At 49.4% G+C, this 14,025-nt stretch overlaps 5 protein-coding genes across 8 annotated transcripts; 3 read left to right on the top strand and 2 right to left on the bottom strand.

Moving 5' to 3' along the window:
* Position 1: 1 nt before the first annotated feature.
* FOXG_02081 (uncharacterized protein) lies at positions 2 to 1,921 on the top strand. Of its 2 annotated transcripts, none has more exons than XM_018379356.1 (2): positions 2 to 275; positions 392 to 1,921. In XM_018379356.1, the coding sequence occupies exon 2, from the start codon at positions 428 to 430 to the stop codon at positions 1,460 to 1,462; it is 1,035 nt and encodes a 344-aa protein (XP_018235390.1). In that variant the 5' UTR covers positions 2 to 275; positions 392 to 427; the 3' UTR covers positions 1,463 to 1,921. The 2 variants fall into 2 exon arrangements, with proteins under 2 accessions (XP_018235390.1, XP_018235391.1); XM_018379357.1 differs by having other exon boundaries at positions 99 to 275; positions 336 to 1,917.
* A 216-nt stretch (positions 1,922 to 2,137) lies between these two features.
* On the top strand, positions 2,138 to 3,969 carry FOXG_02080 (uncharacterized protein). The gene is made up of 2 exons (XM_018379355.1): positions 2,138 to 2,390; positions 2,494 to 3,969. The coding sequence occupies exons 1-2, from the start codon at positions 2,324 to 2,326 to the stop codon at positions 3,717 to 3,719; spliced, it is 1,293 nt and encodes a 430-aa protein (XP_018235389.1). The 5' UTR covers positions 2,138 to 2,323; the 3' UTR covers positions 3,720 to 3,969.
* FOXG_02079 (uncharacterized protein) lies at positions 2,928 to 8,272 on the bottom strand. 3 transcript variants are annotated; one of them, XM_018379353.1, is made up of 8 exons: positions 8,152 to 8,272; positions 7,355 to 7,935; positions 7,022 to 7,156; positions 6,701 to 6,954; positions 6,564 to 6,643; positions 5,888 to 6,510; positions 5,670 to 5,837; positions 3,799 to 5,613 (listed from the first exon to the last, which is right to left on the bottom strand). In XM_018379353.1, the coding sequence occupies exons 2-8, from the start codon at positions 7,432 to 7,434 to the stop codon at positions 4,665 to 4,667; spliced, it is 2,289 nt and encodes a 762-aa protein (XP_018235386.1). In that variant the 5' UTR covers positions 7,435 to 7,935; positions 8,152 to 8,272; the 3' UTR covers positions 3,799 to 4,664. The 3 variants fall into 3 exon arrangements, with proteins under 3 accessions (XP_018235385.1, XP_018235386.1, XP_018235387.1); XM_018379352.1 differs by having other exon boundaries at positions 2,928 to 5,613; positions 7,355 to 8,272; XM_018379354.1 differs by lacking the exons at positions 7,355 to 7,935; positions 8,152 to 8,272 and having other exon boundaries at positions 7,022 to 7,305.
* Positions 4,369 to 4,636, top strand: FOXG_18229 (uncharacterized protein; the record flags this gene model as incomplete). The annotated part of the gene is given in 2 exon segments (XM_018398290.1): positions 4,369 to 4,504; positions 4,509 to 4,636. Coding segments are annotated over 2 exon segments (264 nt in total).
* A 3,149-nt stretch (positions 8,273 to 11,421) lies between the features above and the next one.
* FOXG_02078 (4-aminobutyrate aminotransferase) lies at positions 11,422 to 13,960 on the bottom strand. Its single transcript, XM_018379351.1, has 2 exons — positions 13,134 to 13,960; positions 11,422 to 13,080 (listed from the first exon to the last, which is right to left on the bottom strand). Exons 1-2 carry the CDS (start codon positions 13,271 to 13,273, stop codon positions 11,841 to 11,843), a joined length of 1,380 nt encoding a protein of 459 aa, XP_018235384.1. The 5' UTR covers positions 13,274 to 13,960; the 3' UTR covers positions 11,422 to 11,840.
* Between the last annotated feature and the right edge of the window lie 65 nt (positions 13,961 to 14,025).

Genomic DNA, 14,025 nt, shown 5'->3' with positions numbered 1-14,025 from the left:
GGAAGATATGTATCTCTTAGCCGCGATTCGCAGTCCGATTATCCTGAATTAGGAAGTCCTCCCGTCCATGCCTCGGTTTACTCGGACTCCACCCTACAGCACATTCAGAGCTGGCCAGGATGAAGCTTGTACTATATAGACTGACTCTGTGCCGTGCAGTCTCGAGTTAACAGCACTTCTTATAAATTTGCAATCTCAGTCGTTGCAGGTGATTGGTACTTTCTTTGTAAGAATTCAGCTAAACAAAGCACCCTACGAGTCATTTACACAAGAAAGTGAGTACCGTATTCCAGCATGATGTAATTCAACACCAACTTGCTTCCCCACACGGACAGGCAACTTTATCTAAACCTTGAGTTTTACAACATCCCATCATTAACAATCTTAACAGACCGCACAAAGAAAACGGGACGTCACGTTATTCATTATGGCTCCTGATAAGCTTGTGCCAAACGACTCTCGGGTCAAGACCGAGACTGCGCAGATTCGGGGTAAAAATTACAAGTACATTGTTGGAGAGCCTGAGGGTACGCCACTGGAGACTATCGTTCTCATCCATGGCTTTCCAGATCTCGGATTTGGCTGGCGCTATCAGGTTCCCTACCTTATGTCCCTAGGATTCCGGGTCATTGTCCCCGATATGGTGGGATATGGCGGCACTGATGCTCCAGAGTCACTTGAGGAGTACACATATAAGAGCCTTTCAGCTGACATCAACGAGCTGGCTCGGAAGTACGTTGGAGAGGATGGACAGATCATTCTTGGTGGACACGATTGGGGTGGTGCTATTGTGTGGAAGGCCGCCTGCTGGTATCCTCAGCTGATTAAGGGTGTCTTCAGTGTATGCACACCCTACATGCAGCCCAGGGAGACATTTGTCCCCCTCGAAGCTATCATCCAGAGTGGCCATCTGCTCAACTTTAGCTACCAACTACAGTTCAAGGGCCCCGAGGTTCAATCCCGTCTCCAAGGAAAGGAAAAGATCCGGCAGTTCTTGAATGCCCTCTATGGCGGCCGTACACCCAGCGGTGATCTTGGGTTCTCTGCCAAGGACGGTATCTACTTCGACAAGCTACCGGAACTCGGTCCCTCGCCACTTGTTAGCAAGGAAGAGATGGACTACTACGCCAAAGAATATGCCTCGAAAGAACCCCCTGAGCTGCGTGGCCCTCTAAACTATTACCGCATGCAGGAGCTCAACCACCGCGACGATGCAGAGGTAGCCAAGAAGGGTGGCCACAAGTTCGAGATGCCAGCTTTGTTCATCACTGCAACTGACGATTCGGCTCTCCCACCGTCTATGTCCAAGGGGATGGACTCAGCCTTTACCAACTTAACTCGGGAGGAAGTCAAAGCGTCTCACTGGGCGTTATGGCAGGCTTCTGAGGCCGTGAACCAACATATCACGAAATGGCTTGATGTGGTGCTGGATGGTGCCTTGAAGGCAAAGGCATCTCTATGAGCAGAGACCAGATATTCAGCCTCTGATGTGCATGATCTCAATAGATTTTATGCGCACGCACTGAGTAATTTTCTGAACAATGAGTATACACAGTTCGTATGTGTCCAAACCTAAGCAATGGAAACGCATTTCACACTTTTCCTTGCTTCTTTATATCTGTAAGAATGGAAATACCTACTGTCACAAAACACGACGCCCAACTCGTGGTTACCTCATTGAAGGACGTGCTATACGTTTACAAAGGAGTCTTAGGTCTGTCGCTTCAAATTTTAGAGGCCCGGAGGGTCTTTGAACAGCTATTTGCTTGCCGTGCCGGCTTCATTGGAGTTCAGAAGAAAAGAGGCAAGGCATTACACCACCAAGAACTATCTATGAAAATGTAAATATAACGGGGTTAATGGCCTCAATTGATGATGAAATACCAGGAAATTTCGCAATGCAAGATTTGACTCCCTTTAAGTGTCAATGTGAAGTTAGCATTCACTTACATGGTGTATACCACCTTTCCTGCTACTGGGGCTTCAATCAACTATCCGATGTAATACACAACGGGATTATAACGGTCAAAGCATTCCTCCTTGCGTTCATCCAAGTACAGCTCTGGCGATAAATCCATGTTAAGGAAACCCATGAAGAAGCTAACTAATCAACAATTGAGTTCAGATGCCCTTTACAGCTTAGCTTCAAGATGCCATCAGTTGGGTTCGTCTCCACCTTGCCAAGCTATTGGAAGGTAAGCTCTCCGCATCACCCACATCGCCTATTTCTTTGCCTCCTTACGCCGTGGCCTCTTGGTCTCTTCGCTTCGCTTCTTCCCCTCCTCAGCCACGACCTCTCAATCCCCTTGTCGAAGACTCGAAAATGGCATCTTTCTTGAAGAACGCCTTTGGAGGTGCAAAGGCCCCTGAGCCTGCGAGTCCAGATTCTGGTGAGTTCCACTAGATACTCTAAGTATTTGACAATTGCGCAATATTGCGACGCGCAAAGAGTGGAATTGAATATCATGACTGACACGCGACATCCTCCTCTAGACTTCGCAGACTTCGCCGAGGCTCCCAATCCAGCTCCTGAGGCCGCTACCCAGGATGCGACAGCTGGAAGTGCCGCTGCCGCTGCTACGGCCGTTCCATATACCAAGTGGTACAATGTCCACGAGCGTCACTCCCTTTCCGAGTTCAGGCTTGAGGGCATCATTCTCCTCATCTCGAGTTTTATCTTCCTCCTTCATATGATTGGCGCTCGTCGCAATCGCTCTAGGGCCAAGGCCTGGATTCGCGCTCACGCCCCCGTTCTCCAGAAGGAGTACGCTCTTGTTGGCTTTGGTGGTGTACCCACCTTGGATAACCAAGATGTCAATCCCGATACACTCATCAAGGAAAAGTCCCTCTTCGAATTTGCAACATACGCTACTGGTCGACAGAACACGGCTTTCACCGACTTCAAGCTTACTCTGACCAAGAAGTTCAACCCCATTGTCAATGGCTTCGAGCATGTCGCAAGCTTTTTCGTCGAGACTGTTGATGCGCCTAAGGATGCCGTCGAGGTTCTGACCTACCCCTTTGATGGCAAGGAGAGTCTTACAGTCCCCTCTGCTCCTGGTGCTTCTGAAATCCGCGCCAAGGATGCTAAGAGCACCTACGATGGTTTTGTTTGGGGTGTTGTGCACAAGGACGTCATGCGTCGCGTCCGCGACGACCGATACGATGTGTCTCTCACTTTCACCAAGGATAACCCTAAGCTTCCCGCTTGGCTCACTGTCATGAGCGAGAGTGCCGAGATCACTGATACACTCCTTACTCCTGAGCTCATTGCCGCTGTTGAAGCCGCTGGCGACCTGTTCGAGTACCTAATTATCTCCGATCAGCCTGTTGACAAGCCCGCTACCCTTGAGGAGACGACTCCCCGCAAGCGACTCTTCCTGAAGTACGCCCTCCCTTCCGATGGCAATTACGATAATCTTCTGCCTCTCTTCTCGCACTTTCTCCAGCTTCCCGATGTCCTTGTCAAGGTTGCTCATTTCCGCCCCGAGGTTTCCAAGAAAGTCCGCAGCACCCGTGAGCATGCCATCAGTGAGCTTAAGAAGACCGCTGAGAGCCAACGCCAAGAGGAACTCCTTCTTGAGAAGGAGAAGGCCCGCAAGGCTAAGCGCGATGCTGAGCTCAAGGGTCTCGATGCCAAGGCGCAAAAGCGATACCTCGAGAAGGAGAGGGAGAAGGAGATGCGCAGATCTCAGAAGCGACAGACACAGCGTGCCTAGAGCAGCCATTTCCCTGTACAAATGGGCTGGTTTAAGAACCAACAGTGGAAAAGATGCATATTACCATGGTGGTTTTGTGTACGGGTACGGAACTTGTAACAGTAGTTTATTTATCAGCCTAATCTATGATGATGCTTGCCTTGTCGCCATAAATATCTCCATCTTTCTTCCACTTCTAGTCATTGGGCTTTGATTGCTGTTGGATATAGGAGTGGGCTGTCGGATTTGAACGACGTTCAATGGTATCGGTGTGAATAACTAGAGCATTCACTTTTGGTATGTGAAAGTGTGTACTGGCTTTTCGCCAGGTTGATCTCTTTCTTTCTGGTTTTGCGCCAATACAAACTGTCGTTCACCACCGTTGAGTTTGATGTTCTCAGTCAAAGCCCTCTCGTGGCAATTGGCTGTAAGTACTCAAGGCAATTTGAGAAATCTAACGAGTTTTAGATTAAAACCAGTGGCATTGGTTAATCAAGAAAGAAAGAAAAATACGATTGTGTTTCCTCATACTTTCCAAGCAGTGGCGTTCCAGCCCCCGTGTTTGCTATTTCATTTCCGTTCTCTTGAAACTGACTTGGCAGGGCAAAACCGAAGACAGCTGTTGAGGTCATGGTGTCCGAAGAGTGAGGCAATGGCCTTAAATTTCATAATGTACAACAAAGCCAAGATTGCTATGGTACTGCGAGCAAACACCGGATGTTCTGCTGTACCTCAAATCAGCAGTCCTGTTGTTATCCGGGCCCTCCGCAGAATATTGTTCCGTAGCAGAGCTATGCTGACTCTGGGTAGGTGGGTTGGGCAAGTCTGATACTCCGATGGCATGCTTTCTTGGCATCTCAGCTGAACAGCCACAGCAATGGAACATGCCCAAACGACCTGTGATATATCCTTCACTCCCCTTCAAGAACGTGGAGTAATCGACTTGAAAGAGGCATGCGTGGAATTTCATGGGCCCATCCACATGCCCCCGTTAGCTGTGCCAGCCATACTGTCAGGACTAGGACCGAAACCGTATCCAAAGAGCGTAGAAAACTCGTCCATAACCTGGGGTACCGAGGGAAAATTGGTATCCATTCCCACAAAAGGGCTCGGAGCCTGCATCGTTGGCATACCAGGTCGAGCAGTCGCGCTTGTGCTTCCTCTCCAAAATGCATTTGGATTTTGAGGTAGCGGCAAGGAAGTCTCGGGTGATTCTTCTTGCCTGAAGTCCTGAAGAGGCACGTCATTCTTCCAAAGCAATTCCCATTTCTTGAACCGCGAGTAGTCAGTTTCTCGGCCGGAGGGATCAGCTGTGGCGTCAAGTCGTGAGATAGCACGTTCAAAAACTTCGATCAGCGATGCTTCAGAACGGGCTGACTCTCCACCTGCTGACATCTCCTTGATCATAGCCATACCAGTGCGCAGAGCGTCACGTAGCCTATCCGTCTTCTTTTGCAGGCACTGGGTGATGATGACCAGGAGAGCAGCACGACAGGAGCTGAATTCCGTGTATGATGCCCGTGCAAGACCAATCGTGCTTTGAAGAAGATGGCATGTGTCGATTATGGTCAATGCAGCCTCCACGCAGTCAGCAACCAGGATCGACCGAGGATTGGACTTATGAGGCGTGTTGGGTCTTTGGTTGTTTGAATCAGCGGGTGAACTCGACGTGCTCGCATTACCACGCACGACTTCGCGAGGTAAGATGAAGGGCCGCCCAGCGTACATTCGCAGCAGGCAATACTCTAGTTTGAGATGCGTATCTGCTCGTGTAATAGGGTTTTGAGGATTGACTTCTTCGTGAAACGCGGTTTCGGGCAGTGCGTCCCACCACCTTCGAAGCTCTTCCTTCATATCGATGACCCGTTGCAAACCTTCATTCATCTCATGTTTCTGTGCGGTTCGAAGAACAGAGCTGCCAATGATGATAAGCTTCTTGAAATTACGGCTCAGAATAGTGCAAGTGCATACATCTCATGCGCAATCTTACCAAGCGCCTGATTCAACCGTAACGTTGCAAGCATGTGCGCAACATTTGTAGGGCTTGATGGCATTATGTCTGGTCGATCAGTGGGCATCTCTGCGTCGACATCTTTACTCAGAATAGATAAAGGCCGCCCGTGGTAGATACCAACTCGTCTGAAGCGGTTAGTTTCCAGGAATTAAAAGATATAGTCAATAAAACATACTTCTCTGTCGTATAAGCTGTCCACCATACGCGGTTCCGGGTTTCGCGAACGTAAGGATCAAGTCCCCCGGCAGGCCACTTCCTATGCATGCCATTCTGGATCGCGAGCTTTACCGCGAGATTAAGGTAAATGTACGATAACCCTGAGGCATCAAGGGGCAGGGTATAGATGCCGATGAGAAGAATAGCCTGGACACTCTCCAGTGATGCAACAGTAATGACATCAGGAACGAGCTTGCAGGCTTGTTGATAGAACATAACACCTATTGTATCCTCGGAGAAAGGGCTTGAATCGTTCGACTTGCCATGGGCATCTCTTCCCGAAATCGAATCGAGATATGCGTACTGAGTTCCAATCGCAAAGATGATCCAAATCATGCAGAGCGTCCCCACTTCACGACGAGATAAAGCCCCGGGGTTCTGATAAATTAGATCAATCTGTTCAGCGAGCCACCCACGCTCAACATAGAAGTAGTTGGTCTCGGCATGCTTATAGAAAGCCTGGACCAGGAATTCGGCGACATATCGAGGAGGCAGTGCAGAAAGTGATGCCTGCGTGTTATTGGCTGACTGGAGCTCCTCGGCTCGATAATACTCTTTGAAACTGAGGGGGCCTGGTGCATCCTAGCGAAGGCTTGAGTTATTCGTTCTTACAAAACAAGGCTGGAGCAACATACATGGCGCTCTGGTACACATTGTTCGATCCATTGCTTGATTCTCATTGAGAAATTCCAGTGAGAGAACTCGCCTGAGTAGTCTATGAGCGGTATTGATTAGTTACTTGTGGACGTTGAATATAAGTAGTCGGTCTTACGAGTAGTGTTATTATCCAGTGGCTGGACTGTATAGTTCTCGTCTTCTGCTCCCAAAAAGTCAGAGCCTGGAGAATCCATAATCGGAGCTTGTCGCTGAACTTGATTAGCGTCGAAATTCTTGTTGTCGATGGACTCGGCCATAGCCTTCAGTGATTCCGTATCAAGAGAGACACTTCCAGCATAGTGGGTAATGATCTTCTCCATATAAGAAGCACGCTGAAGGAGCTCAGCGTTGCCTGGGCCGGAGCGATTCCTAAACGCATATGCGTCAGCAAGCTTGAGAACATCGAATGGTATGCGGCGATGTCATTGCGACTTACCTCGATGCACCATCACCTCCTTCGGCATCTCTGGCAGTCGGACCTAGGAACTCGCATTGGCGATGTAGGCGCGTACATCTTCGGCATGGTACACCACCGTCGCATTTCTCCTTCTGTCGTCGGCAGCCGTCGCAGCTATAGAAAACGATCAATCAGCATGTGAAAATCAGAACAGTCAATGAGGGTAAGAGATAAGCGGGAGGCAAGTGATTCAGAGCTGGTCACATCCGGAACCTGATGGGAAGGAGAAGGCCCTAGAAGCACATGCTCCAGTTTGTCTGCGCCAGAGACGGCGCACAGTGGCGGAGTGAATCAAAGGTTTAGTGAACATACGCTCGAAGTGCTCGCTTGCGTTCTCTCTCGGCTTCGCGGCGCTGCCGGCTCTTCTGCACAGTCTGTTGTTGCTTGTCCATCTCCCGTTCTTCAGATTGCGCGAGTCGGCGCGGGGCCGGTTTGCGGCGGCGGAGCGGATGGACTCCTGCTCCTGGGACCTCGAGCGGCGGGAAGCCCGTAGATCCCAGCAAAATGCTTGGGAGGCCGTGAGGTGCGGCGAAGCAATCGTGGTAAGCGACTTGCTGAGTTCGAGGAGTCGGTGATAATTGGGGTAGGATTGATGGTTCAAATTGGCGGATCGAACTTGAAGTGGTTTTATGGCCCACGTACAGGTAGATCGAGGCTTGAAAAGCGACTTAGTGGCTCCATCCAGGACCCTGTTGGTGGATGCACAGGAATGGCAGCGACTAGGTGGGTGACAACAGCCAGTCTTCCAGGAGAACCTATTTATTGCAGGCTACAGCGATGCAAGCGAGAATTTGTTTTGAGCTTCGGCAGTTTAGGTTAGGTTGCTTATCATGTCTTTCGCTTGTTGCAATTCGAGAAACCACGGGCCTGAGAGGTGCTTTGTAATTGAGCTTCTTAAAGCAACGCCATGTTAGTCGCTGAACAAATGCAGTGGAAGCTCAGGGTCAAACAGAAGAGAGGAACTGAAGAGTTGAAGTAAGGTAAGACGCGGGGAGCTAGCGTCTATTTTAGTGCAGTTGGCGGAACCGCAGAACGTAATTCGCTTGCCCACGCTTTTGAGTCTGAGACGATGGCGAGAGACAGAAGCAGAATAGGTCAAGTAAGCTCACAATTCGACGTTTTGTTTGCGACGCAATGATGCAAGGGCATCAGCTCAGTAACTCAGTAACTTGCACGACAGACTCCAGATGAAAGGAAAGGGTGCATGTTTTATAAGATGTGATGAAGGGCATATACTTCGTCTGAGACTGAAGCAAAGACCTCCAAAGCTCGATGTTTGAAGATAGCGCTAACAAACTATACACGGTCACATTGTCAGTCCTTGTACATAGCTCTTGAGGGGCTTGACGCTCTGATGCCGCTGCAGCTCCACGATGGTTGGCGCGCAACGCCAATTGATTACAGTGAGTGAAGAGGCATCAACTTTGCTTTTTCTTTTACACATGCACGTACGCACAACAAGGTCTCGGCCAGCTCCTTAGGTAAGTTGCTGTGCACTTTATGCAGTTGGCGGTCGATCCCGATCCATTGAAGTAGTATTAGCGTGGCATTGTCGACGGACAGACAGGAACCTCTTCGCGAAGGGGATGAAGCATATGGCTTGTTAGTTCAATAAGTGAGTTAGTAAAACAGAAACTGGGTAACAAGCTACTGAGATTCTCTTTGTGCCATCCATATGCACAAGGCAAATATATAAATATTTCGCCTGTCTGTCTATCAGAGGACCTTGAAAGAACGGGATGTCACGGAGACTGACTCTTAAAGGAGTCTCTCAACCTACCTACCTGCCTGCCTACCTACCCATGTGTCTCTCAATATGTGGGTGGGTCTTTCTCGAGATGTGGACAGGGGATCTCTTGATTCTCACAAAATTCTAAGCAATGCTCAACCAAGGACATGGGAAGCTTCAGGAAAGTGGGGGAAGAACTAGCGCCAATGTCGTGAAAAAAGCAACGCAGAAAGTAATGCAGAGTCACGTCCATGCACCTTATGCAGATGACAAAACAGTATGTCTAGGGGGCACTTGCAAGGAATATAGGATCATAAGCCTTAAGCTGATTGAGTATCACGGCTCACCACATCAAGCGTAGCATGCGGCCTTGAAGCATACGACAGCGGGGCGGAGCGGAGCGGGGCGCAGGATCGCCACAACGGGCGAATTCAAGGGAACTACAAGTCCTTGATAACCCGCGACCACTCTCGACAATGCTTGCACCAAGGTCGCGAGATGCTTTCCTCTTGCTATCAGAGGAGCTGGGAAATTACAAACAAAACCGAACCGTTTTGATCAGCCCCCACAATGCCCCTAAGCCGGGCGAATGATGCTGCACAATATGAAGCTGGGGGAAGATGCCACATGGAACAGACATGGGTCAAGTTATGGAGAATTTCTTCAACCAAAGCTATGGTACTGGCTACCATTAGTCTACATAGGCAACTACCTTAGTAGGGTTAGACTAGTTATGATGAATCCTAGGTCTGTAGTTTGCTCATGTTGAAGATATCTCGAGAGAGACAGCGCTGAACGCGGCTATATATATATGATCTGTGCATGTTTCAACAATATAGCTCATCAGCAAATTCGTCGAGTGAGATTTGTACCGAGTTCCAACGCTACGACGTTCACTCTTTTCGTCGTTAGCAAAGAGCACTCAATTACCAGCATTTATTGGTCAGCAGTTTTATAATGCCATTAATGAGTAAACCTTGTGCCGCTTTGATCAACAAGAGAGCCTTGATCCCTAAAGGCCCATCGATGTCGCGCATCTCAGGTACTCACAGACCATCAACGCCCTGACGCCTTACTTTTTTTTAGACTGGCTGAGACAGGAACATATCAGGCAAGGATGGTGCTGTTTGCATGTAGCCTATCAAGAACACATTCAAGGCCAGGGCTCAATCAGAAACACTGACCATGCCTTGGTTTTGCGGGGTTGACAGCTCTTGATTCGATTAGATGAGCACGGTGACGAATCGGCAAGATCTTGCAGGCTGTCAACTCTAGGATTTTTTTCGGTTTTGACATTGCGCAGTATTGATCAGCTCTCCCGTGATGATACCCGCCCACGTCGGAAATGATCCCTGATCACAACTCATCGGTGCAGATGTCATGTGCAGATCTTCTACCACTCGGCCAACACCAACACCATCATCCATTTCTATGCCATCTGCTCTGTGCCTTCTCTTACTTATACAATGTACAACGCAGAGCACTCTTTGGCCATGTACATAAGCTAACAGATTTAGGCGATATGAGACCATCGGTTCCGAACAAAAGCACCAATGGCCCTCACTGATCAGCTTCGTCATGTCTATCAGCGGCCTGGAACAACACACAGTATTTCCTGGACCTACATACTCGGCTGCTCGTTTTGGTAATCCGAGACTTGTCAAACCAAACCCTGTAAGTAATATTATCACTTTTGACCTTTTTTTACGGGATGTCTGAGCATGCCAATGGCTCGCATAAATGGTCTACTGCACATTCCTCACCTCCCTTTCTGTGGTTACCTCGGACCTGCAGAGCTATGTAGAGACCAACTCCTCTTTCGAACAACAGGCTTGATTCCAACAAGGCAGAAAAGCTTGCAACCAATGAGACATCATGGTGTCTCTCTCAAGGGAGCAATGGCTGGGGCTGAGAAAAAGAAACTTGGATCTTGAGATTGCATCTTGCATTACCAGCCTCCCAACACTTGGTCGAAGCTCTTCCTCAGCCGGCATAAACCGACATGGATGTCTTTTCACTGCTTCAGCATTGAATATCGGGTTTGCCCGATCACTCCGGTGCCTGTATGCAACCGCCGAACTACCACTTTGATGACTGCAACTATACTTCTGTTACCTGCTACTGCAAGCCACCACAGGCATCTGAACGGTTCATCCCTGGTCCGGTGGCACGCTGCAATAGCACACCTGGCTCACTGAGGAGGACTCTAGAGGATAAATTCTAGAGCGAGACGGAATCAGTATCAATTACCCAGTGGCCACCATATCGTAAAAATCGAGCACAATGATGGCAGGTGTTGGATGCTAAAGAATACGGTGAAATCGCAGTAAGGATCATAACCTTGAAAGTTCTCTAGGGAAGTTGGTCATAGAACTTCCAAAACTCTGGCCAAATTTTCTCAACTATTGCCAAATTACACGGCGGCGTCAATGTCATTCGCCTATGCGTATCCCATGTGACAGGTCACCTCACCACTTGGCAGATGTTATCCAAAGAGATAACACACGGAGTCAGAAATGGAAGAGATAGAGCTTGCCGAGAGACGCGCAGTGTATCGGTTGAGGCCGGCATTCAGGGTGACGTGAGATACGCACCAACCTGCAGCTCGTTATGGCCCAATGACTCATCTCAGAAGTACGGCTTTCTCTATCCGACATTAACACGAACCTCTGTAGGTTTGTAAATCGGGCTTGATCTTTTTATGACTTCGAGACTTGTGTTCTCAGGTCAAGAGGTCTTGTTGATGTCTATGAGGCTATAGTGTATCAATTCCGTTGTTTTATATCACATTTGTTCATGTCAACTGCGGTCAAAGGCCCATGTTTAAGTAATCGTAGTTCTTTTTAAGTTCCAGTAACCTTGGTAAACGCCTTGTGTGATCCGGTTCCGTTTGGATAGACACCTATCTGTTTCCACACCTAGTGTATTACCAGTATGATAACTCTTTTCTTTTCCCCTTGATCCTCAGAATAACCCTTTGAAAAATGTAAACTAAAATCAATGCAACGCTAGTAGAAGGCATGATGCGTAGAAACCCAATCCCATTTCGATGTTCCTGCTAAATCCAACTTACAGAGCACCAATAACCTTGTCAAAGGCGTTGATGAGAATAGGAATGTGCTCCTCTTGGAAGATGAGCATAGGTCGGAGGCGGACAGTGTTCTTGCCGCAAGTACCAATGTTCACACCGATATGGCGCATGGAGCGAACGAGACCAGCAGGGTCCTTGGTATCGAAAGCAATGAAAGTGCCCTGGTCTTTTCCACGGAGATTCTGGATATGTTCAGGGTATTTGGCAGCAAGGCGCGCAAGCTCAGCATAAAGGTGAGTGCCCACGCGGGCCGTCTGCTCAACAAGCTTCTTGTCAAGAATCTCCTGGATGACAGCCTTGCACATGATGACACGGGCAGGGTCGCCGATCCAGGTGTTGAACTGACGGTAAGCCTTATCGGGAATGAGCATCTCGTTACCAAAGAAGTAACCAGCAGTCTGGGCCTTCTTGGAGAAGGTAACCATGTCTGGAGGAGAGGTCAGGTTCCAGTGATCATGTCCCCAGAAGGAACCGGTGGCACCGAAACCGGTCTGCACCTCGTCGGCAATGAGAACGGATCCGTGCTTCTTGGTAATATCACGGAGACCCTGGAAGAAAGCCGGGGAGGCGTGGTTGTCACCACCCTCGGACTGAATGGGCTCAACAATGAGACCGGCAACGGGGCAATGCCACGTGGTCATGATGCGCTCGACTTCTTCAAGGCATCGCTTCTCCTCGGCAGCGTTCTCCTCGACGTGCTCCTCAAGAGGGTACTTGAGAGCAGGGAAGGGGGCCTGGGGCCAGTTGAAGCTAGGGATATCAAGCTTGTGGACAGCCTTGGAGCGGGTGGTGGAGAGGGAGCCGAAACCACGGCCGTGGAAAGAGTTCTTGAAACTCATGATGGCGAGCTCAGGAGAGCCAGGCTTGGAGTTCTCAAGGCAAGAGTTGATCTCCTCCTCATTCCAGTCAGCGTCGCCACGCTTGCGGCGACTGTAGAGCATGAAAGCAGCCTTGTAGGCAAGCTCGTTGGCCTCAGATCCGGACTGAGCAGTGAAGATGTAGCTGAGGCCCTTGGGGGCGACCTTCATGAGGCCGTTACGGAGGATATCGACCCATTGGTCAGAAGGAAAGTTGCCAATCGCAGGACGGTTGACGAGAGCGGAGATCATTTCGGGGGACTTGGCAGCCTCGATCAGAGTGTCGTTGTTGTATCCGACAGGGATGGAAGCAATCTGGGCGTAGACATCGAGGTACTTGTTGCCATCAACATCGACGATGCTGCGAAGTGTTAGCTCGTACATTGTCATGTCCTTTGGGGAATAAGATCTTACTAGTTATCGTGAGACTTGTCGTAGTCGACAACGAAGTGAACGGCACGGGCATCGAAAATGGCATCCAGACGCTTGGAGCTGGCCTTGGAGACAGGGCCAGGAATCTCCGTGCGAACGGGGGACTCAACGAAGGAAGGCATTGTGAAGCTTGCAAAGATCTCTGGACGAAGCGGGAATTTCCTCTGGGTATTCTGTGCTTGCGAGAGAGGAAAGTGAGTTAAGATGTCCTGGAGAGATTGGAGGTGAAGTTGGAAGCTGGGGGAGGAGCTATTATAGCATTTGGCAACGGTATCGGAGGTGGCACTAATAGGTTACCAAACATGGTCAAAAAAGTTCATGGAGGGCCTCGATATGCCCACCCCTGCCAATTGAAAGGTATTGCCTGCGGCTCATGGACGCGATGCGCAGAGTTGGGGAGACATCGTGGGGCCGGAGTCGAGAGGCCGGCCGGCACAGAGCCGGAGAGGAGAGGAGAGGGATGTCTCACGGGACCTGACCTTGGGCGCCACCGCTGCACCTTGAATCTGGTAGCGGAGGTCATGGCGGATTTTTCCCTCTTCTTATTCAGCGCCGCGGGAAGAATGCTGCCGTCTCGGGGGTGCTGTTACTACTACAGAGATCCTCTGTCAATTAATGAGAAACATTACGTCTTGTTCACTAGGCTCGAACTTCTAGTTATGCTAATATGCTTCTCGCGACGGCCACAAGCATCAAAATCAAAAGGATTACTACCCCAACATTTAGTAAAAGTCTTCCCCGGACATCAATTTCTCGGTGACAGGACCGGGGGTGCTACGGTTTTTGCTTTACATAAAAAAAAAAAAAAAGTCTAGGTACTACCTTAAGCAAGGTGAGTTGAACGATCAAAGCGCCTGAAGCTTCCCATTCTTTA

This window comes from Fusarium oxysporum, chromosome 5 (assembly GCF_000149955.1).
Source record: "Fusarium oxysporum f. sp. lycopersici 4287 chromosome 5, whole genome shotgun sequence".
Taxonomy (NCBI): Eukaryota; Fungi; Ascomycota; class Sordariomycetes; order Hypocreales; family Nectriaceae; genus Fusarium; species Fusarium oxysporum.
Note: the sequence above shows the minus strand (reverse complement) of the source record. Positions and strands in the feature narration are given on the sequence as shown.

Coding starts and splice junctions, on each gene's coding strand:
- FOXG_02081 (XM_018379356.1), top strand. CDS start 428: ATGGCTCCTGATAAGCTTGTGCCAAACGACTCTCGGGTCAAGACCGAG.
- FOXG_02080 (XM_018379355.1), top strand. CDS start 2,324: ATGGCATCTTTCTTGAAGAACGCCTTTGGAGGTGCAAAGGCCCCTGAG. Junction 2,391..2,493: donor GCCTGCGAGTCCAGATTCTG/GTGAGTTCCACT, acceptor ATCCTCCTCTAG/ACTTCGCAGACTTCGCCGAG.
- FOXG_02079 (XM_018379352.1), bottom strand. CDS start 7,434: ATGGACAAGCAACAACAGACTGTGCAGAAGAGCCGGCAGCGCCGCGAA. Junction 6,511..6,563: donor AATGTGTACCAGAGCGCCAT/GTATGTTGCTCC, acceptor AGCCTTCGCTAG/GATGCACCAGGCCCCCTCAG. Junction 5,838..5,887: donor ACAGCTTATACGACAGAGAA/GTATGTTTTATT, acceptor TAACCGCTTCAG/ACGAGTTGGTATCTACCACG.
- FOXG_02078 (XM_018379351.1), bottom strand. CDS start 13,273: ATGCCTTCCTTCGTTGAGTCCCCCGTTCGCACGGAGATTCCTGGCCCT. Junction 13,081..13,133: donor GACAAGTCTCACGATAACTA/GTAAGATCTTAT, acceptor AACACTTCGCAG/CATCGTCGATGTTGATGGCA.